The sequence below is a fragment of the Mesocricetus auratus genome, unplaced genomic scaffold, assembly GCF_017639785.1.
Source record: "Mesocricetus auratus isolate SY011 unplaced genomic scaffold, BCM_Maur_2.0 Super-Scaffold_100030, whole genome shotgun sequence".
NCBI lineage: Eukaryota > Metazoa > Chordata > Mammalia > Rodentia > Cricetidae > Mesocricetus > Mesocricetus auratus.
In genome coordinates this window covers 17,643,385-17,665,449 of record NW_024429211.1, presented here as the reverse complement: position 1 = coordinate 17,665,449, position 22,065 = coordinate 17,643,385, and the positions used below count along the sequence as shown (strand labels likewise).

General features: G+C 42.6%; 1 protein-coding gene across 3 annotated transcripts in view; it reads right to left on the bottom strand.

Moving 5' to 3' along the window:
- Positions 1-467: 467 nt before the first annotated feature.
- Tsg101 (tumor susceptibility 101) overlaps positions 468-22,065 on the bottom strand; it is a 33,138-nt gene continuing 11,540 nt past the window's right edge. For 2 of the 3 annotated variants that reach the window (XM_005087718.4, XM_013126455.3), the window contains exons 4-10: positions 20,206-20,369; positions 18,188-18,314; positions 14,594-14,660; positions 12,452-12,543; positions 3,405-3,607; positions 1,781-2,020; positions 468-802 (exon numbers count right to left, since the gene is read on the bottom strand). In XM_005087718.4, the coding sequence (XP_005087775.1) occupies positions 713-802; positions 1,781-2,020; positions 3,405-3,607; positions 12,452-12,543; positions 14,594-14,660; positions 18,188-18,314; positions 20,206-20,369 (983 nt within the window). In that variant the 3' untranslated portion in view covers positions 468-712. The remainder of the gene's footprint in view (positions 803-1,780; positions 2,021-3,404; positions 3,608-12,451; positions 12,544-14,593; positions 14,661-18,187; positions 18,315-20,205; positions 20,370-22,065) is intronic. The other variant, XM_040733296.1, reaches the window with a different exon arrangement.

The window sequence follows — 22,065 nt, the reverse complement described above, 5'->3', positions numbered from 1 at the left end:
GGAACTGGAGTTACAGATAGTTGTGAACTGCCATGTGGGTGCTGGGAATTGAACCTGAGTGCTTTGGAAGAGCAGCCAGAGTGGCCACTGCTCTTAACTGATGAGTCATCTCTCCAGTCCCCTTATTCCTGATAGTTGTTTTTTCGAGACAGGGTTTCTCTGTATAGCTTTGGAGCCTGTCTTGGAACTAATTCTTGTAGTGTGGTGCATAACACAGAGAAATCTATATATTGGAGGATATGTATTTCTTTCAAAAACCAACAACTATGACTTTTTAATCAAGAAAAACTGCCATTGTTAACTAGACAAAACAGTCTGGCCACAGTGGGGAGTTACACTAAGGAAAATGGTATTTAGCCTACAGTACAATGAACTGAAACTTATGATGGGCACTGTGCCTTGTTTGCCAATGATAATCTGGGCTTCTGACTAGGTTTTGTGCATCTTTCAAGTCCAAGAAAGAGAAATTATGCAACAAATTTTATTTAGCCCAGTCAGTCCCAACACAGCACAGAAAGCTTACAGAGGGTAGAAAGTGCATTAATAAAAGCCAGTCTTTACCCAAAGGAAACAGAAAATATATTATTGATTCAAAATATTTAACACTTGAATGATAAACTGCAATAACTTATTCTGGGTTCTACTGATGAGAGAAAGGAAAAGAAGAAAAGAAGGCTTTATGAAGAGGTCCGTCTCCAGCTGAGTCCGGAAGTCAGTAGAGGTCACTAAGACCAGCAGTCTTTCTCGCTTTTTGCATAAGTGCCCTCAGCTGGAACTGTTTACGGGACAGGAGGCGGACATGCTAGGAGGGAGGAGGAGGTTAACAGTTAGAATGGCTTTGATCCAGGCATGAGGTCACAGAGCATGCATCTATCAACCCTAAATATACACATAGCAGCTTCTGGAACCCTCACCTCATTACACGGCTTTTAAAACCTCTACTGCACTGCAGGATGTGGCGCAGGGGGCTTTGTTTGGCTTTGCAGTACTGGGGATTGAATCCTCAGTACACAATAGGTAAGCACCACACCCTGAAATGTATCCCCAGCCCCTAGCTATATCTTGAGACACCAAGATGGCAGGAAAACATACTGCAAGCTTAATACAAATTACCAGATTGCCCCTTGAATAAGAGATAAGGATAAATGGGGCTAACTTTGCCCCTCGTCAGCATCTAGAAAACAGTTTACTTCTCATGTCTCTCTATTCACATCTTTTCTTATGCCATGCCAGAAGACCGGGGTGAAGAACCTTCTCTGTAATTTCTCGTTTACACCAGCCATCCACGTTGCTCGTATTAGACCTGAGAGGCATGGTTTAGACACTTACCCAAGTGCCCTGCCCAGCTTGCATGAACACTGAGGTATCACCAGGAGCCAGGTCACAAATACAGAGTGGCTGGTTACTGTCACTAAGCCCATATTCTCCATGACACAACTAACAAAGCTTACTAGATCTTCCAGTCTGTTCAGTATTAGCAAGCAAGAGATAACCTACATTAAAAAGGATAGTCCACTTCTTTCAAGGACTATCTGATCTGGAAAAACTGATCTAAAATTATCCAACTCTAAGACCATTACTAGATTAAAACCAAAATAAAACAAAATGGGGGTAGGCAATCATCTCAAATTTAGGTGGTGCAATTTGGGAAAAAATAACAGCTCTCTGAGGCGTGCTCTGATCTACAAAGGCAGAAGAAAGAAGTCTGAAGTAGTGCTGACCTCAAGTTACCCTGCAATGACCCTGCAGCAAAGCCGGCGAGGAGGAGGAAGGGGCCTACCTTCAGGAACACATCCAGGTCTATTACTCCCCGCCTCAAGGCTTCTCCCAGGTAAAAGATAGTGTCTTCAATAGCATTTTCCTCTGCATACAGATTTAGAATCTGTTTATACAGTGGGGCTGTGGGAATGATAACTTCATCAATGTCATTATTTTCAGATTGGTTTTCCATTTTCTCCAGAGCAGAACTTAGTTCTTCATCCTTCTTTTTCAAAAGTTCTATGTTTTTATCAACTTCAGCCTGGAAACAGAACAGTCCATGCGTAACTTTATACTGATTTGCACACGATCATCTGCTGTGGCACATCTACAACTCAGCCTCAGACAGTATTTGAAGCGCCTGGCTGACTATGCTTCCAATAACTTACAGGTAAGAAGTGTGAGGGGCCGGGCGTTGGTGGTAGACGCCTTTAATCCCAGCACTCGGGAGGCAGAGACAGGTGGATCTCGGTGAGTTCGAGGCCAGCCTGGTCTACAGAGCGAGTTCCAGAACAGCCTCCAAAACAATACAAAGAAACCCTGTCTTGAAAAACCAAAAAGAAAAAAAGTGTGAGGGAATGGTGGAAATTCCCTGAAATGAGCATAACTGAAAGTGACACATGGTGCTTTCCAAAAGGAAGTCCCTTTCCACAAACAACCATCAATCAAGTCTTTCCCACAGGAGAACATCCTTCTGTCCATGTAAAGGATTCAGTGCTCAGAATTACGACACGTTCTCCAGTGTCAAGACACATCCGTGGTGTTTGCAGACTGCGTTACACTGGTGTCACGTTCCTGAACTGGAATGGTTGGCTACTGCTTATGCTCACTTTACACACACACAGGAAAAACCCTGAAGAGTGAAGGGCACAGGCTGCACTGACACGAAGCTCTCAGAACCCCAATGTCTCTGGATGATGAAACCAGGGGAGCTGCAGAGATACTTTATTACTATTGTGTGTGTGCTGCACGTCAAAGCATGCAGACACTAAGGAGGCCAGGGATGGATGTCAGATTCCCTGAGCTGAAGTTAACAGGCAGTTGTGAGCAGCCTGATATGGGTGCTAGGAGAGGGGTGTGTGCTCTTAATCACTGAGCCACCTCTCCAGGCCCTACTTCTTTTGGTTTTTCAAGACAGGGTTTCTCTGTGTGTAGCCCTGGCTGTCCTCAAGCCCACAGAGATCCTCCTGCCTCTGTTTCCCGAGTGCTGGGATCAAAGGCAAGTGTGCCACCACCGCCTGGCTTCAAAGATATTTTAATAGTGATTCAAACATTTTAGAAACACAATTCTCTCTTAAGTAGTTTGAGGTCTGCAGATCTTTACCATTCACAGAACTCTATAATGATATTTCCTGGTGACTGGCAACAATTTCCCCTGGGGGAACTGTAATTTTCCAGACAGCACCCACTTTCCAGTAGATGAGACCTGAGGTGCCTTTCCTTTCCTTTCCCCATTGTCCTCTACTGATGACCTCCTGCCTCAGCCCTGAGATCTGAGATTATAGGTGCATTAAGCCCCTCCTGCTTAGACAGCTATGCTCATGTGTCTGTAGACATCAACTGTCCACTAACTTTTACTTTACATATCCAGTGGAGGCACAGGACCCTCTGCCTGGTTTATAAGTAGTCTTCCATGCATGACTTACTACTTCTTGATCTAAGCGGGTGACCATCTCTTCCAGTTTCTGGTGGCCCTTTTTAAGGTCTTCCTCTGTCCGTTTCAAGGCATTGAGCTCTGCCTGGGCACCGTCCATTTCTTCCTTCATCCGCCATCTCAGTTTGTCACTGACTGCTGAGATGAGGGATGCTCGAATGGTGTCCTCACTGATGGTGCCATCTCTGCTGGGACCTGCAGGAGATAAGGGAAAGACTCTGGACACCAAGCCTCAGGTAGTTGCTCAGCAGTTAGAACCTTTGGACGGCCCCACAAGTACATAGCCAACAATCTGTATCCTTTTGCTATAGGCAGAGAGCTGGGTAAATCCTTCTACAGAAGGCTAGAACTGAAGGTGGCCTTGGAATTGCTAAATTTGAGACCACTGATCACTTGCCACTTAAGCTGGACAACCCTAGTTCAACTTCAGGGACCCAACTAAGAAGCTGGATGCAGTGGCGCTCACTTTAGTCCAGCACTCCTATCTTGAGATAGGCGGCAGCAACAGGAGAACTGGATGGAAGCTCACAGGCCAGCAGCAGAACCAAGAGACCCTGCTTCAACCAGAGGAAGGTGGGAACCAACCAACCACACACACACACATACACACACACACACACACCATTCAATATACATGGAGACATTTCTTCATCTGCTAAACACATCAAAGAGCTGCATTTCTCTCTCTGTCTCTCTCTGTCTCTCTCTGTCTGTCTGTCTCTCTCTCTCTCTCTCTCTCTCTCTCTCTCTCTCTCTCTCTCTCTCTCTCTCTCTCTCTCTCTCTCTCTCTCTCTCTCTCCCTCCCTCCCTCCCTCCCTCCCTCCCTCTCTCCCTTCCTCTGTCTGCCTGTATGTCTGCATGCCAGAAGTGGGCACCAGATCTTATCACAGATGGTTGTGAGCCACCATGTGGTTGCTGGGATCTGAACTCAGGACCTCTTGGAAGAGCAGCCAGTGCTCTTAACTGCTGAGTCACTTCTCCAACCCACAGAGCTATATATCTTGAGCTCCATTCACAGACTCATTCTGGCTTAAAGAATGAACTGTTCAGGAGTTTGGAGAAGCAGTTGTGGTTAAGAGGACCGTATTAAGGCAGCTCACAAAAGCCTGGAACTCTAGTTACATGGGATCTAGTTACACCCTCTCTTTTGCACACCATAGGCACCAGCACACAGGTGGTATATACACACACACACACATACATACACACACACACACACCATAAATAAACAAAATAACAATTTAAAAACAGAACTCAACTATTTAGTCATCAGGACAGGATAAAGACCAAATCAAAATCTCCAATTCTGTACAGTGTACTAGTTTATAAAGTACTTCTTTAAAAAAAGGAAGACAGCTGGTTAAGTACTTACTCTCTCTTTTTTTGAGGTGAGTGTGTATTTCGAGACAGGGTTTCTCTCTATAGTCCTGGATGTCCTGGAACTTACTCTGTAGACCAGGCTGACCTAAAACTCAAGAGATTTTCCTGCCTCTGCCTCCTGGGATTAAAGGTGTGCACCACCACTGCCCTGACCTTTTCTTTTGCTAGTCTGAAATTATAGAACTCTACAGTCCTGAAAACTGAAATCTGTCTCTTCTTGCTTAGGGAACTGTCAGTGTGTGGGGACTTGGCTTGTTGTAGTAAATACGGAGAATATAGGATTTAGCTTAAGCCACTTAAAAAAAAGCTTGAAAACCAACTAAAAATTGAGAAACATCAAGCAGTTCCTTTTTCTTGTTTCAGTGGCAAGCAGCTCACTAATTTCGGACTAAAGTTCAGATTTTTTTCATTTGTATATATGAGGGTGTGGATGCCTTGTCAAAGTACAGGTGGCTATGAGCTGCCATATTGATCCTGAGAACTGAACCCAGATCTCCTGGAAGTGCAGTGAGTCCTGTCAACCACTGAGCTGCCATATTGATCCTGAGAACGGAACCCAGATCTCCTGGAAGTGCAGTGAGTCCTGTCAACCACTGAGCTGTCTCTCCTGCTCCACCATTTGTACTGCTCCAAAATCCCTGGGATTTTCTATTCTAGACTTCCTGAAACTCATCATGTAGACCGCACTAGCCTTGAAGTGAGATCTGCTTGCCTCCCAACTGCCATCTTTTAAATCTGAATTAGAATTTTTTTCTTTTGTTTGTTTTGAGACAGGGTTTCTCTGTAGTTTTGGAGCCTGTCCTAGCACTCGCTCTGTAGACGAGGCTGGCCTCAAACTCACAGAGATCCAAGTGCAAGGATTCAAGGCATGTGCTACCACCACCAAGCATTAATTAGAATTCTTATCCTGTATGGAAGCACACTGGATTTCATGTAAGCTTGGATTTGCTTTTTAAAGTCTATCTGACAACAGATTAGGACTAGATCTTATCCCAGCATCTGCAGCCTAATGGGACCATGACCTTCACAGGCTGGCACTTTGCTGCCTCAGCCTGTCCCCACTCTGAATGTTACTGGCTTGGCTGAGAAGAGTCTTGGACTTGCTGCTGCTGTAGAGTCTTTTTTCTTTCTTTTTTAAAACCTAACATTCTCAATAGCATTTGCTGCTTATTTTTGTGATGATGAACAATGACTTTAGTGAGATAGACTCTTAGGGTTGCTTTGATTTGCATTTCCCTACTGGATAAATATGTTGAACAGTTTTCACGAATTCACTGACCACTTGTATTGTTTTTGAACTGTCTGAACTTCAGCCCCTCCTACTTTGTGTACAGTGGTTACACCACGCCTAGTTTATAACAGGGACCGACCTAGGGATTTGTCCATTCCAAGCAAGCACTTATCATATCAACTGAGCATCTCATATTAGTTACCTTTCTAGTAACAAAATACCTCACAGAATGAACTGCAGGTTTATTTAGCTCATTGTTTGAGGGCAGAGTATGGGACAGCTGGTCACACTGCATCTGCAGCCAAGCAGCTCAGCTCTCTCCCTCTTTATTCAGCGTGGGCCCCCACCCTTGGAGTGCTGTCACCCACATTTATGTCTTCCCACCTCGATTAACTTAATCTAGAAAGTTCATCAAATACATGTCTCCCAGAGGATTTTTAGCTTACCAAATTGACAGTTAAGATTGACATCACAGATGCAGGTGTTAATGAATGGCTCAGCAATTAAGAGCACTTGCTACTCTTGGAAAGGTCCTGAGTTCAGATCACAGCCCCCTGTAGTTCTAGATACATCCCTAGGGGATGCCCTCTTCTGGACCCCTCAAGAAACTGCACATGGTACATACTGATACACATACATGCACAGAAATACATTTTTAAAAAGATTAACCATCACAGCTACATCTTGATGTCTAATTTTTGAAAGTCTTTTTAGATGCCAGGTATACTAGAGTTAACAGACTCTCTTCTGTTCTATGGAGTGTCCTCTCTGCTGGGCAGGACCTTTTAATTTGATGTGGTCCTATTTGCCACTTGTTACTTCCTGAGCTGTTGAAGACAGATTCAGAAAGTCACTGCATATTACTGACCTTTAAGTGTTCCCCTTGTTTGCTATTGGAAATTTCAGTTTAAGTCTTTTTTTTTTTGTTTTGTTTTTTACGAGACAGGGTTTCTCTGTATTGTTTTCGAGGCTGTCGGTCCAGCCCAGCCTCGAACTCACAGATATCCGCCTGCCTCTGCCTCCCGAGTACTGGGAGTAAAGGCGTGCGCCACCACCGCCTGGCAGTTTAAGTCTTTTTAATATTTTTTTAAGTGGTTTTTAACATAGGGAGTTTGAAATTTAACATCAGTGTGATATAATCCATTAGATCAGATAAGGTAACTTGAACCAAATTTGCTGATGTGTTTGTGTATGAAAAGACCCTTGGGCTGGAGAGATGGCTCAGAGGTTAAGAGCACTGGCTGCTCTTCCGGAGGTCCTGAGTTCAATTCCCAGCAACCACATGATGGCTCACAACTATCTGTATTGAGATCTGGTATCCTCTTCTGGTCTGCAGGGATACATGCAGACAGGACACTGTATACATAATAAATAAATCTTTTAAAAAATTTATATTAAAGAAAAAGACCCTTAAGTTTTGTTAGTTCAGGTAACTTCTAAAACACTGATAAATGGAATTGAGCATACTGTTACTGTTATCATATGAGAACCTGACCACTGGGACAAGGGCATTTTGCATCTGACAAGCATAATAAAATTTCATATAGGTTATTAAGAACTGTTTTTTTCAAGACAGGGTTTCTCTGTGTAACCACCCTGGCTGTCCTGGAACTCTCTCTGTAGACCAGGCTGCCTCTGTCCTGAGTGCTGGGATTAAAGGTGTATACCACCACTGCCCGGCTAAGAACCAGAGTCTTTTAAAGGACTTTAAAACTCCTATTTCTAATGTATCTTTGTCAAAATGGGTACATAATAAAATAAAGCATTTTCACTTGTCTTCTCATCCCTTGGGTAGGCACTAAACTTTTGTAGGAAGTATCTCTTGTGATGCGTGTTTGCTTTTATGTTAGTTTATGTGCACCAAGGGCAACAGGAGCTCAGAGGCAGATCACCTGAAACTGAAGGTGCAGACAGCTGTGAACTTCCATGTGTGCACTGGGAATCAAAGTGGAGCCTTTGTAAAAGTAGGTGGCAGGTGGTGGTGTACTGCATACCTTTACTCCCAGCACTCAGGAGGCAGAGACAGGAGGATCTCTATGAGTTCAAGGTCAGCCTGGTCTACAGAGTGAGTTCCAGGAAGCTTTTCTAATTTTTATTATCTTACTATGTGTTGTAGGTGTTTTGCCTGCAAATATATGTGTGCACCACATGCTTGCAGTGCCCGAAGAAGCCATAAGATGGTGTCAGATGTCCTGCAACTGGTGTTGCAGACAGCTGTAAACACCAAGTGTGTGTTGAGAATCAGATCTGCGTCCTCTAGAAGAGCAGTATGTGCTTTTATGCACTGAATATCTCTTTGCCCCAACTTTTCTGATTTTCCACCCTTAATCCATGGTCAACAAAACAAAACTGGTTCTTAGCCTTGTTTCAAAAACTGGAGTGAAAATAAAAGACACCTGAGGTTGACATTCAGCCTCCCTTCACATGTGTATACACATCTGGAAAGAAACACCACAAAGGTACGTACGTACGCACGCACATACATACATTAAAAAAAGACACTTTTGGGGAGCTGGAGAGATGGCTCAGAGGTTAAGAGCACTGATTGCTCTTCCAGAGGTCCTGAGTTCAATTCCCAGCAACCATACAGTGGCTCACAACCGTCTGTAATGAGATCTGGTGCCCTCTTCTGGCCTGTGAACATACATGCAGACAGAATACTGTATATATAAATAAATCTTTAAAAAAAACCAACCAAACAAACCAACCAAACAAAAAGATGTCAGAAAAAAAAGACACTCTTCTTGGGACTGGAACTGACAGCGAGTAGAAAGTGCCAGAAACAAAACCACAGATGCGGGAGAATACTTCCTGTATGGTCGGGTCAGTAACTATGGAGCCTGGGTTATCACAAACTATCTGCTCAGAAAGTGAGTCAAACCATGAGGATTACTTTTTATAATAGCAACACAACAAGCTGGTTTCTGAAGTGGGAAAAAGCCTTCCAAACAACTACATGCACAGAATTTTCATTTACAGTACCGAATGCCAACCTGGAAGTCGGTACAGTGTTTATGACGGCTCTTACTTTGACCGATACAACTGCAACATATGCCAGCTTTGTGCAAGCAACAGGACCCCTCTTCTTCTCAAGAAACCAAGGCTTATATGATCACAGTAAAGCAAAGTAAAGAAAGCCCCCACCAACACACCACAGTGGACTCCAGTCATTTAAAATCCTTGATTTTCAAAAACAGCCAATAGTTTAGCAGGAGGCTAAGGCCCCAGCAGCCCATCACACAATGCGTTACTGTGAGATCTAGTCTTGTATAGGTGACCACACACAGCTGCCTTGAGTTCACAACTGAAATGGCTGTGTCATGGTGGTACTTTTCTAAAAAACATGGTATTTGCTGAGGTGATTACTCTTTTCAAATCTCAAGTCAAATTTAACTTTAATCTATCATTTTTAAAACAGCCCGTTTTAAAGATAAATGGAAAATTTCTATGCTATAAAATTCCTTAAGTCTAATGTTCTGAGATGAATTAACTGCAAAAGTCTTTTATGGGCAGAAGTTAAGTTCAATCCCTGAACCCAGTGTTGGAGGGAGAACAAATTCCCCAATGCTGTCCTTTAACCACACCAAACCAGTGATGAGAGTATACATACACAAACAAAAATATTTATAACTGAGATCAAAGGGATTATTATCCGAGAAACAAGGTAACTAATTGTTCTATTTCCATTTCTCTGTTGCTGCTCGAACACAAATAGTGGGTTTTTTAAAAAGTTTTTATTTTTTATTTTTTTTATTTTAAGTGTATGAGTGTTTGCCTGCATACATTTTTGTGTACTTCTTGTGTGGCTGGTACTTGAGGAGGCCAGAAATGGGCATTAGATCCCCTAGAACTGGAGTTGCAAACAGATGTAAACCACTATTTGGGGGCTGGGAATCAGACTCTGGAAAAGCACCCAGTATTTTTTTTTTTTTTAAGACAGGGTTTCTCTGTATTGTTTTGGAGGCTGTCCTGGAACTGGCTCGGTAGACCAGGCTGGTCTTGAACTCACAGAGATCTGCCTGCCTCTGCCTCCCGAGTGCTGGGATTAAAGGCGTGCGCCACCAACGCCCAGCGCACCCAGTATTCTTAACCACAGAGCCATCTTTCCAATCCCAAATTTAGTAGTTTGTTCTTTTTGGTTTTGTTTTTTAAATTTACAGATTGGAGTTGAGATCTACCAGAATTTTTATTTCTTTTTAAGATTTATTTCTTTATTTATTACATATACACTGTTCTGCCTACATGCCAGAAGAGGGCACCAAGATTGAATATTAGATGGTTGTGAGCCACCATGTGGTTGCTGGGAATTGAACTCAGGACCCCTGGAAGAGCAGTGCTGGGATTAAAGACATGCGCCACTACCGCCCAGCCGAATTTTTATTTCTTATTCAAATAATTTAAACTATACTGTTTAGGGCCAGGCATATGGGCACATGCCTTTCATCTCAGCATTTGAGAAGCAGAGAAAGGCAGATAGATCTCTGTGAATTCAAGTCCAGCCTGGTCTACAAACTGATTTCCAGGCCAGCCAGGTATACAGTAACACACTGTGTCAAAATGAACAAAAACAAAGTTTATTGTATAAAGGGAAGTACATGACAGAAAAGGCAAGCATATTTTAACATATCAAAGCCATGCCCTTAGATGATGACAACAGAAGCAGACGCTGTCTAGGTAGCAAAGGCACAGACACGAGTTCCTGGTATCAGACTTGATGACACCAGAAACCATAACAGACACCAGCCTCACATCTCCCTGTATTCATTCAAGCACTTAGCTGTTTGAGGAGGTGGTAGCCCAGACTGGTAAGAGTGAGTTTGACAGTAATACAAAGGAAATAAGCAATGAACAAATTCTATGACATAAGAACAACAGGAGATAAGGTAACAGAAATCATGAGAGGCAGGATCCCACAAGGCTTTCTAAGCCTAAAACGTTTATATGGATCTCAGTGAAATGAGGCTTTCAGCAGAGTGACATAACCGACTCAAGACTGAGTAAGACCCTTTGGGCTGCTTATGTTAATAACAAATCAAGGACTCACGGTTCTCATAGAGTAATTTAGATGCGATAATGGTGACTTGTACTAGCAATGGGTATGGTTAGAGTCTGCAGATTTTACAGATAAGATTTTAGTGGAATCAAGGATGACCTGAGTTAGACTATGGAATAGGTATTATTGGAGATGGGTAAACTGTGTACAAAGACTTGAGTTCCACTTGAGTCATACTGAGTTTAAGATGCCTGTTAAACACCAAGTGGAGACAGCAAGAAGGTAGCTGAATCTAAGACTGCAGAGGTCAGGAGAGGGGTACAGACCAGGCACAATTCAGCAACCGTGGGTACAGACAGGGCATTTAAAGCCACAGAGTAAGGAATCAAAGTGGCAAGAAGTAATCGGGGATTCCAGCAGTAAGAGGAGGACCCTGAAGGGACTGAGCATGAGGACCTGTGCAACAGGAGGAACAGGACAAGAGTGCTTCCCTGGAAAGATCAGGCTGTGCCAGATGCAAAGACAGACCAAGGAAGAGACAGCAGTCACCAGCCACTGGATTTAAACCTATAGAGGTCACCGTGACTCTGACGGAAGCAGTCTTTAAAGAACGGCAGAGGGAAGGCAGGAGGGCTGAAGACAGCAGGGACAGCCTGTAGTCTCAAGGAGGAGAGGGAAGGCAGGAGGGCTGAAGACAGCAGGGACAGCCTGTAGTCTCAAGGAAGTTTGCTGCCAGGAGGAAACGGGCAAACAGGGAAGAGCAGCTGCTGCTTGCAAAGATTGTCTTAGGGCATGCTTTATGTGCCAAAGGGCAGTCCAGGAGGTAAGACAGGAAGTGCAGGAGTGACAAGCCAGGGCAAGCTAGACCACACATGCGCAGTAGAGAAAGGTAGCTGAGTAGTAGGAGAAGGCAAACGCAGCGACAACAGGGAGGCACACTGAGCGGGACAGGCTGCAGAAGTCCTCTTGGTTCAGACAGTTCTGACAAGCAAACGCCTCGGGTGTGCAACACTGCCTTACCGACCCTTTCATGAACAACTCGGTACTTTCTGCTACAGGTGCTCCTACCTGCTTCTACACAGCCAGGCCACAAAGCCCTACACTTTACTTCTGGGGCTTGTTCTTTACAACTATTGTAGCCATTAGCTGCTTCTGTGAGGGTGACCCTCAGACCCTGGACTTAACACACCTGAGATTCACCATTAAGAATGTGGCAAACGGGAAAGTGTTACTGAGCTATCAGCCATATGTTTAGACTTCTAAACGGCAGAAAGTTCATTGACAGATGTTAAATCACATCAAGTTTCAAATTACAGAACATTACCCACTATAGACTTTCTGCTATGGAAGAATATTCTAAAATTTTACATGTAAAGATGAAACATACTTTTCATACACTTATGTAGACCAATATAAATATGCTCATAATACTTACCAACAGTGGTCACAGGAGGCTGGGAAGGGTACTGAGAGCTTGTTGTGGCAGGATATGGGCCAGCAGGTGGGTAAGGACAGCCAGGATAAGCACTATAGGAAAGAATAGCAAATATGATGACGACCCAACACGCAGTGCTATGAGAACCCCACTGAGAAAGTTAAGCTTGACACATTGTATTACCAACTTATGGACTTACAGTTTACAAGATGGACACACTCAAGGAACAGTGTGCAAATTCCACTAATGGCACTGGGTCTGAAGAAAACTTAAGGTCGAGCATGGCAGTGTGGGCCTATAATCTGGGAAGGAGGATGAATCGAGAGGGTGCTTTGAGTATGAGGCCAGGGGCTGGAAAGTTGGCTCAATGATTAAGAGTGCTTGCTGCTCTTGCAGAGGACCCAGGTTCAATTCCCAGCACCCACATGCTGGCTCATAGCCACCCATAACTCTAGCTACAGGGGACCCTACACCCTCTTCTGACCTTTGTGGGTACCAGGCATGCATATGGTTTGCAGAGATTCATGCAAACAAATCACTCACGCACACACATTTAAAGAAAAAAGTCAAGTGCGGTATTGGTGGTGCATGCCTTTAATCCCACCACGCAGGAGGTAAAGGCAGGCTATCTCTGTGAATTTGAGGCTAACTGATCTACGGACAGTCAGGAGAACTGTCTCAAAAACAAAGAGATGAGGCCAGTTTGGGCTACCTAATGAGATTCTATCTCAAAAAAAAAAAAAAAAAAGTCAGCCTACAAAACAGCCTGACAAGGTAGCTCACACCTATAATCCCAGCATTTGGGAGTCTATAGTAAATTTCAGACCAGCTGGAGAAATGGCTCAGTTGTTCTTGTAGAAGACCCAAGTTCAATTTCCAGCACCCACAGGGTACCAGGCATGCAAGATATACATAGACATATGCATGAGAAAAACACTCATATACATAAAATAAAATACATCTTTACAAAAAAATGTGAGCTCAGGGCTGGAGAGACGGTTCAGTGCTTAAGAGTGCTCTTCCAGAGGTTCTGAGTTCAATTCCCAGCACCCATATGGTGGCTCACAACCATCTGTAATGAGATCTGGTGGCTCTTCTGACTTTCTAAGCATGCATGCAGGCAGAATACTGTATACATAATAAATAAATAAAGATATTTTTTTAAAAATGTGAGCTCTTATATCATAAAAAAAACACAAACAGTAAATGGTGAAATGTTCTTGCTTGACTCAGATTATATAAGGTTAGCTTCACAGAGGCAGAATATTCCTAAGGACAAGATCCCAACAGTAACAAAACAGTAAAATTTTTTATTCTGACTTCTAGTCTATTAGGGAATGATAATATTTAAATATTGCCTGGTGCTTATTGGAAACCTTCAAAACTTTCAAACATTCAGTCTGAAAGCAAGTCTTTACAAAATTTTAAAAAACTTTTCTTTCTGGATAGTTTGTGTTATTTGTATATTCTAATAAGTAGTCATAAATTTGAATTTTGGAAAATCCAAAGTTTCTTTTTAAAGACTTATTTTTATTTATCTTACTTAATGAGACAGGGTCGCACTATGTATCTTCTGTTGGCCTGGGATTCATAAAGAGCTACTTTGCTGCTTTCTGCCTCAGGGTGCTGGTGCCAGCTATTTTCACTTCATGTGTGCACATGTGTGGGTGCTGGTGGAGGGTTAGGGAATGCTGGATCCCAGGCTAGGTGCTGGGAGAACCAGACTCGGGTCCCTCTGGAAAATCAGAACATGCTCATACACAAGCCTACAAACTTCTCAACAAGGAAAAAAACAAGCACTTCAAGGCCCTAAACCAGTCAAGATCACTGCCATTACCAACCCTCCTTCTGTCCCCCTCTCTTTTTTGGGGGGGGTAAATAAAACAAATCTGCATTTCTCTAAACAACCTAGAGCTCTTTTGGAATTATGTGCATAACATCTTCCACAAAATGCCACCAATAAGTCACGAATAGCAGACCAGGCCAATAATTCCAAGGCTGAACAAGGATTATGAATCTACAGAGCAGACCTATCTCAAAAAATAAACACCAGTAAACAACCTCTCACCGAATTTCAACTAACCTTATTTAATCCCCCAGTTAGCATTATTTTGATTCCAAATATAACAGAATTTTCATTACCTGGGATTGGGAGGGTATCCAGATGGATATGCGGAGATTCCACTCGGCATGCCTGGCATGTAGGAGGCTAAAAATAATTTTTAACATTTTAAAGTCATATGTACAGTCCTGAATACAAAGGTTGTAGAGTAACATGCATCACTGTCAAACCACAGCAAAATTCCATACTAAGAATCCAATCTCAGGTTCAAAACAAAACCAACATCTGTATTTCTTTAAGGAACTAACAGTTCTTTAAAGAATAAATATTTTGAAGTCACTTAATTCCCAAATCGTAAAACATAAGTGATAACACTCATCAAATCCCAACAAGAAATGACTGGCAGACAGGTCAATCTGGTCAGCTCTATAGCCTCATGTTCATCTGTTTTAGAAGGTAATGCTGGCTCCATTTGCTCTAAGGCCTGCTTCTTAGGAAGTAACCTTGCCTCTGCATCTAAGAAATCTTGGGACACTGAAGACCATGTTGACTGATTTGCACAGCTGGGTTTGTTGGCTTGTTGAGAACTTAAGACTCCAAATCATTGTAAGAAATCCTATAAAAAAGTTACATCACACTCATCTAGACCAGCTAAAAAAAGCTTGGAAGTACTAGGGGAAAAAAGTTAAAAGCCATTAGTCTTCAAGAATGCTTCATTTATTTATGGAACCACATAAGGTCAGTGGTGCCAAAGACTAATTTTGGCCTCGATGGAAAAAGATTTGCCTTCAGAGTCATTTTTACTCAAATTTTCCTAATTAGATACAACGATGAATCAGCACCTAAATCAATAAGCAAATGTCTATTGCCTTCTATGTGACAGGAACCAGGAATTTGATGGAGAGATGGAGAAAGGGGAAAAGAAAGACGAGGATGATAAGAAGGGTCGGCACAAGACAAGAAGGAATATTTGGCCACATGTTGCTTAGAATCTGGTTGGAGTGATTAAGAGTCACAAGTGGCTACGTTCTGTTCTTAGTGCTGACAGGAAAGCGCAGTGCTACTACCTAAGGGATCATCCAGGAAAGGAGCTAATCTAAGAGGTCAAGTGAGCAAAAGTGATCTAGTAGAGGGTTGACAGATGGAAGCTTGAAGAAAAAGACAGAGAGCTTTCAAAGAATGACCTAGAGGATAGAATATAAGCAAGTTCGAGAAGTACGCTGGGCAGCTATCAACAACAGGCTTGCAAGCCTTTACCAGCCCAAAATATCAGAGTGATAGCCTTGTTAGGATGTATCAGCAGATGCTGCTACTTTCCCCAATAATGAAGGATGAAATTCAGTATACCATTAAAAAACAAAAAAGCTCCCGAATGCCACAATTCCATTTCATACATAGACACTTTCCAAGCAGGAAGCACAGTTGGCATTTATGAGTATCTCTTAGAAAAGGCGAGTCCACTGTTAAGTACTGGCAATACACACGATCAATATTACTCACTTCCATGCTAGTTTCTCCAATGTACAAACGAGTATCTCAGAGTAGTAATTTCTTCATAATTAAAGCAATATTCCTTTTCTTAAAAACTGGTTATTTCAGGGCCTGAAGAGATGGCTCCATGGTCAAGAGGCAAAACATACACACACTCACAGAGAGAGAGCTTGAGGGGCTAGAGAAATGGCTTAGTAATTAAAAGCAAATACCAATCTTGCAGAGGACCTGAGCTGTATTCTTAGCACGCACACTGGACAGCTTACAAGTGATTGCATCTCCAGTTCCAGGGGATCTGATGCCTCTGGCTTTTTAGGCACCCACACCCATGTGCACATATTCACACAGACACACTCACACAGAATTGAATCTTTTTTTTTAATGAGGTTTGGATATAATGCTGGCTTTAATTTTATGTGTCCGAGTGTCTTGCCTGCAATTATTTATGTGCTCCATAAGCATGCCTGGTGCCTGCGGGGTCAGAGGAGGACACTGCATGTCCCAGAAGTGGAATTATAGATGGCTGTAAGAGCAACAGGTGTTCCTAACTGCTGGGATGTCTCTCTAGACCCATAATGCTGACTTTTTAAAGTCTCACTATGCTTCCCAGATAGACCTTGAACTCCTAGGCTCACAATTCTCTTAGTTAAACCTCCAAAGTCTTTGGAACTACAGGCACACACTATTGTACCTGTTGTGAACAATGCCTTGTAACATCATTCAAAAATTACCCTGAAAAAGAGATAAAAAAAATGTTCTGAGCAATGATTTCTTAACTGTTAAATATTTATTCAAATATGTATCAAAGCCTCTTGGCTATTACTTAGTGTGTGCATGGGAGCAATACAGATCATTGTTCATAGTCATACCTGACAACAATGATGACATTACCTGAATGTCTAAATCATTAAAATTGGAATATGTGGACAGCACAGTGGTCTCTTAATGATTTACTTAAACTACTTCTTCAGTGCTTCATGAAATAGTGAGTGCAAAACTGGATTGCAACACTGACTAGTGTAGGTTCTTTCTAGAATACTGTACTTCCAAAGCCAGTGTGAAATTGAAAGACATGCAGAAATGTCCCCTCTGTCGTAAGTGGTAACTAAGTTATCTGTGCAAAAAATGAGGGGAACCAACTAGGAAACATTTGGTACTTCAAAGCAAAAACACTCAGTCAACAGGACTTACTAAAACAAAACATCCCTAATACAGGAAGCACTAGTCCCAAAGTCAAGCTTACTCTGGGAGGGAGGGAGGGAGGGAGGGAGGGAGGGAGGGAGGGAGGGAGGGAGGGAGGGAGGGAGGGAGGGAGGGAGGGAGGGAGGGAGAGGAAGGAGGGGAGGGAGGGGAGGGAGAGGAGGGAGGAAGAGGAGGGAGGAAGGGAAGGAAGAGGAGAGTAGTCACTTTTTTTACATTCCCATTCAACCCATGGATCAAGATACCCTTCAGGAAAAATGGATTCAAAACAAGAGAATGACTTTAGGTGGTAGAAAGAAAGCAAGCTCACATAAATAGTCTTCAAAGAGAAGTTTGTCAGAGTCACAACTTAAAACACGTAAAATCAGCACAAAACAAAAACATCAAAACAAGTAAGTACAACCAACTCCCAATTACCCAGGATGATTCTGAAGTAACAGAACACAGGGATAGAGCTGTCCCAGGGGTGAACCAGTACTGTCCCCATGTCCCCACCCTTCCCCTTCCGACAAGGTAGTCACAAATTGGCTGTACCATAGAGAAGCACCCCAGAGCTAGATGTCCAATTGTGTATACCCAGAATAGCTCAAGGGAATGAGCTGGTTGACTGCAATTATTCTCTACAACACTGGTCCTGGAGTCACAGAGAGACCTTGGGTTATCTTTCAAATTACACCTGCTTTCCAGGTGGTTAAAAACGGCTTTTCCATGGCATGCATAATTTAAAACTTCTAGCTCTATTTGGCATCTTCTCTTCCACTCTGGGATCCAGAACATCCACACTTTGATTTCTACCCACAGATGGAAGCCCAAATGCCAGTCTTTGGTAGGAACCTGTATATGCAGACATGGGGTCTCAGGATATTTCCAAAAGCTCCACTAACATGACAAGCTAAAAAGCAAAGTAAGATTATTTTAAGAGTTTTACAAGGCTTTCTTGTTTGTTCCTATAAATTTCAAAAGCAGATCTTAACTGTACTTACTATTTGGTGGCCCTGTTGCTGTGTATGGTGGGTAGGATGCAGAGATAGTGGGACGGGAGAATACTGGAGGCTCCTCTCCAAATACCACAATCATGATCTGAATGAGCTCCAGCAACTCTGACCGTGGCTAAAAACCCAAGAAATCATGTCAGCTATAATTATTTCTCAGCAAAATAAGAGAGTTTAGCATTTTCCCTGTTGTTAGTTTTAACTCAGTCGGACAATCTTCACTCTCTTGGTTATGTATTGGCTATCTCTTGGCAGAGGTCAGAAGATAACTCTGCAGCCAATTCTTTGCTTCCATCTTCACTTGAGTTTAGGGATCAAACTCACATCAACAGGTCTGTGCTCTTATCACAAAGTCACGTGGCTGGCCCCAGCCATTTTCCTGAACTCACCAATGTTCAAATCAGACAATGGGTTACATGAGAGCACAGAAACCTGCCTGTATCTTCTTTACACACAGCTCTTTTTTGGTGTAGTGATCATTTGTGAAAAAGTATACAACAGGAGACTGGAGAGATGGCTCAGTGGTTAAGAGCCACTGACTGCTCTTCATAGGGCCCGAGTTCAATTCCCAGCACCCGCATGGCAGCTAACAACTGTCTGTGACTCCAAGATCTTTGACACCGTCAAACAGACATGCATGCAGGCAAAACATCAATGCACATAAAATAAAAATAAAAAAGTATAGAGCAGGCATAAGCCTTCCAGAAACAGCAAGTAGTGAGGATCAATAAAACAGATGGGGCCAGCTCCAGGCCAGGCTCTTACAAGCTCATTTTTCTGAGTTCTCCCTCCCAGGATAAATGTGATGGTTACTTTTGGTTGTTAACTTGACTGATCTGGTGTCAATTAAGCGGGAAAACCCTCCTTGGAGTAGGCAGAGCCTTCCCATATCAGCCCAGACACAAAAAGGTCGTGAGTACATCTACGTATCTGTCCCACTGCCACCACCTCTGCTGCTATCGCCTCTGACATGGGACCTCAGTGTCGCTGTCTTCCTAACGCAGGCTGACAACTGCTTGATCTCCAGTATCCTCCAGGCCTTCAGCACAGACTGGGACTGCTGAGGTATCCATCCTCAGAGACTGAGGAGCAACTGGGCTCTCAGTCTCTCTAGTGTGCAGACCGCCACTGTTGGTTTACCCAACACCATCACACAAACCAATTTCATAAGTCTCCTTTGGGGTGGCTCAGCAGTTAAGAGTACTGGCTCCTCTTGCAGAGAACCCAGGTTCAGTTCCCAGCACCGACATGGTGGCTCACAACTGCCTGCAACACAAGTTCCAGAGGACCTCATGCCATCTTCTAGTTTCCACAGGGACCAGGAACACGTGCGCACGCGCGCGCGCGGTGCATACATACATCCAGGCAAAACATTTAGACACCAATAAAAATAAATAAATCTTAAAGAACAAAACACAACTTCCTTTGTAACAAATTAATTGTATTGGTTCTGTTCCTCTAGAGAAAACCAACACCATGTAGGCTTCTAGGTTATCTGTGACACAAACGCTGCTCTGCCAGTTACTCTACCAGTAGAAGAATCACAAGTTCCCAGCTCTTATCCTTGACAGCAATGCTTTGAAGACTAAGATTTGAGTTCCATAAACATAACCCACCAGTGTACCGATTTTTAAAAATAATGTTCTACCTCTGAACCTTGTCTGTTTTTCAAAGTTTAATTCAAATAAATAGAATGGTGAATAAGCATTATAAATCGTTACAGAACCTTTTCAGCTCCTATCTGTCATCTTAGTACTTAGGAAACTGAGACAGAATGGATTGATACAAGTTTGAGGTCAGTCTACCAAAACAAAACAACAACCACAACCAAAACAAAAACCCAACACCAAGAGAAAACAAAGGACTACATTTTTCTAACTGTCTCAGTTCAGTGACTAGTCCACTGCCTGAACTACTATCCTTGGCATCTTCCTTGAGTGTTAACTGAAGACAGATGCTAGTGAGCAGAACATATATGTAATCACTTCAAAGAAGCACATAATACTTACATGTTTCCAGTCATGTAGATAAGGTAGGTAGATTTTCCCATTTGCATCCACATGCTTTCCTGTTTTAATCGTCATTGAACTAGTAGGTTTCACAAAACAGATAGGGGGGTTATATGGGTATGTGTCCAGCAGCCACAGGCATATTGGAATATTGTATGTATTACCTGAGCAAGAAGAAAAAACCTTAATTACTTTACTTTTACTATTTTCCAGGAGTATTATATATGAAGTTGAGAGCAACAAACAGCCACTACTACTAGCACCAGCAGTGCTATCTATCATCCATCCATCCATCCATCCATCCATCCATCCATCTATCTATCATCTATCATCTATCTGTCTATCTATCTATCATATATCTATCTATCATCTATCATTTATCTATCATCTATCTATCATTTATCTATCATCTATCTATCATCTATCTATCTATCTATCTATCTATCTATCTATCATCTATCATCTATCTGTCTATCTATCTATCATCTATCTATCTATCATCTATCATTTATCTATCATCTATCTATCATTTATCTATCATCTATCTATCATCTATCTATCATCTATCTATCTATCTATCTATCTATCTATCTATCTATCTATCTATCTATCTATCTATCTATCTATCTCTTCTTGCAGCTTTGGTTTGTAAGCCACAACTGAAAGGTAAAAGTGCTGACTACTTACTGCCGGACCATGTTCTTTTGATTCAATCTAATGTTTGCTGAGAAAGGAGAAGGAAAGTGATGCTCCCATTCCCTTCCGAAAGCCAATGTCTACTGTCCAACAGTCAACAGTTACTGTGTTGTGTCTTCTACCAGCCTATGTTTATGGCAGTTTCAGTGGTGATTACTCAGAATCAGTTTTGCTACCCTCTCTTCTTGTTCATGAAGGAGAATCTCTGTTGAGAAATTTGACTACTTGTAGTCAAAGGGAAGGATTTCAAAAGATGCAATAATCACCACCTTAAATATAAACCAGTCTCTAGTGCTCTCAAAGCCCAATGTTCTAAGCAACCATTTCGACACTGGAGTAACACACGTGCTTCATCTTTACAAAGTTCAGCACACAGAAATATGTAAGCACGTTTCACTGAAAGTAATCAGATACTAGTGGAGCTTCAATTTTTTCCTCAGCCCCCAAACACATCTACAATGTGTGACTCTAATACATAAAGCCTTAGGTTTACCACCAACATCCAGGATTCCCTGCTTTTTGATTAAAACAAGAATCCCTACAGTAACTTGGCCCTGCATGCTATGACTCATGAACAACAGTTGAGGGAAAAGAGCAGACTTACTCACAGATGCTCTCGGGTAACTCTTTCTCCCTTAGGACTATGTCAGCCACAAACAACTGGCAAGTGTCACTGTCTCTGTGACCTTCCCATGTGCCCTTCTTCTCCGCTTCAATCTCACAGCACAGCAGTCACAGAACTGCTGTGTAATGTCCCCACAAGCTCACGCTCTAGACTCTTGTTTCTCAGATGATGGCAACATTCTGGGGCCTCGGCTACAGAGGTAGGTCACTAGGGGAGGGCCTTTGAAGGTTGTACTGGTCCCTGGCCCCAGTCCCCCTCTCTGGGGACATATATGTCCTAGGACAAACAGGACTATCCCAAAGCAGAATAGGCTCTTAAGAAACTGAATGCTCACTCATCACTTAGTACTCAGCAGTGAGTTGACTGGTTAACAGACACTTGTCCTCCAAACCCATCATTACCAATAGAATAACCGTAAATGACAGGTGCCTTTTACTGTTTGCTTAGGACATACCAGACTATGTACCAAGCCTTACATGTATCAATTCCATGAACTGTCAGGACCTGAGCTAGCTACTATTCCCCATATGCCATGGACA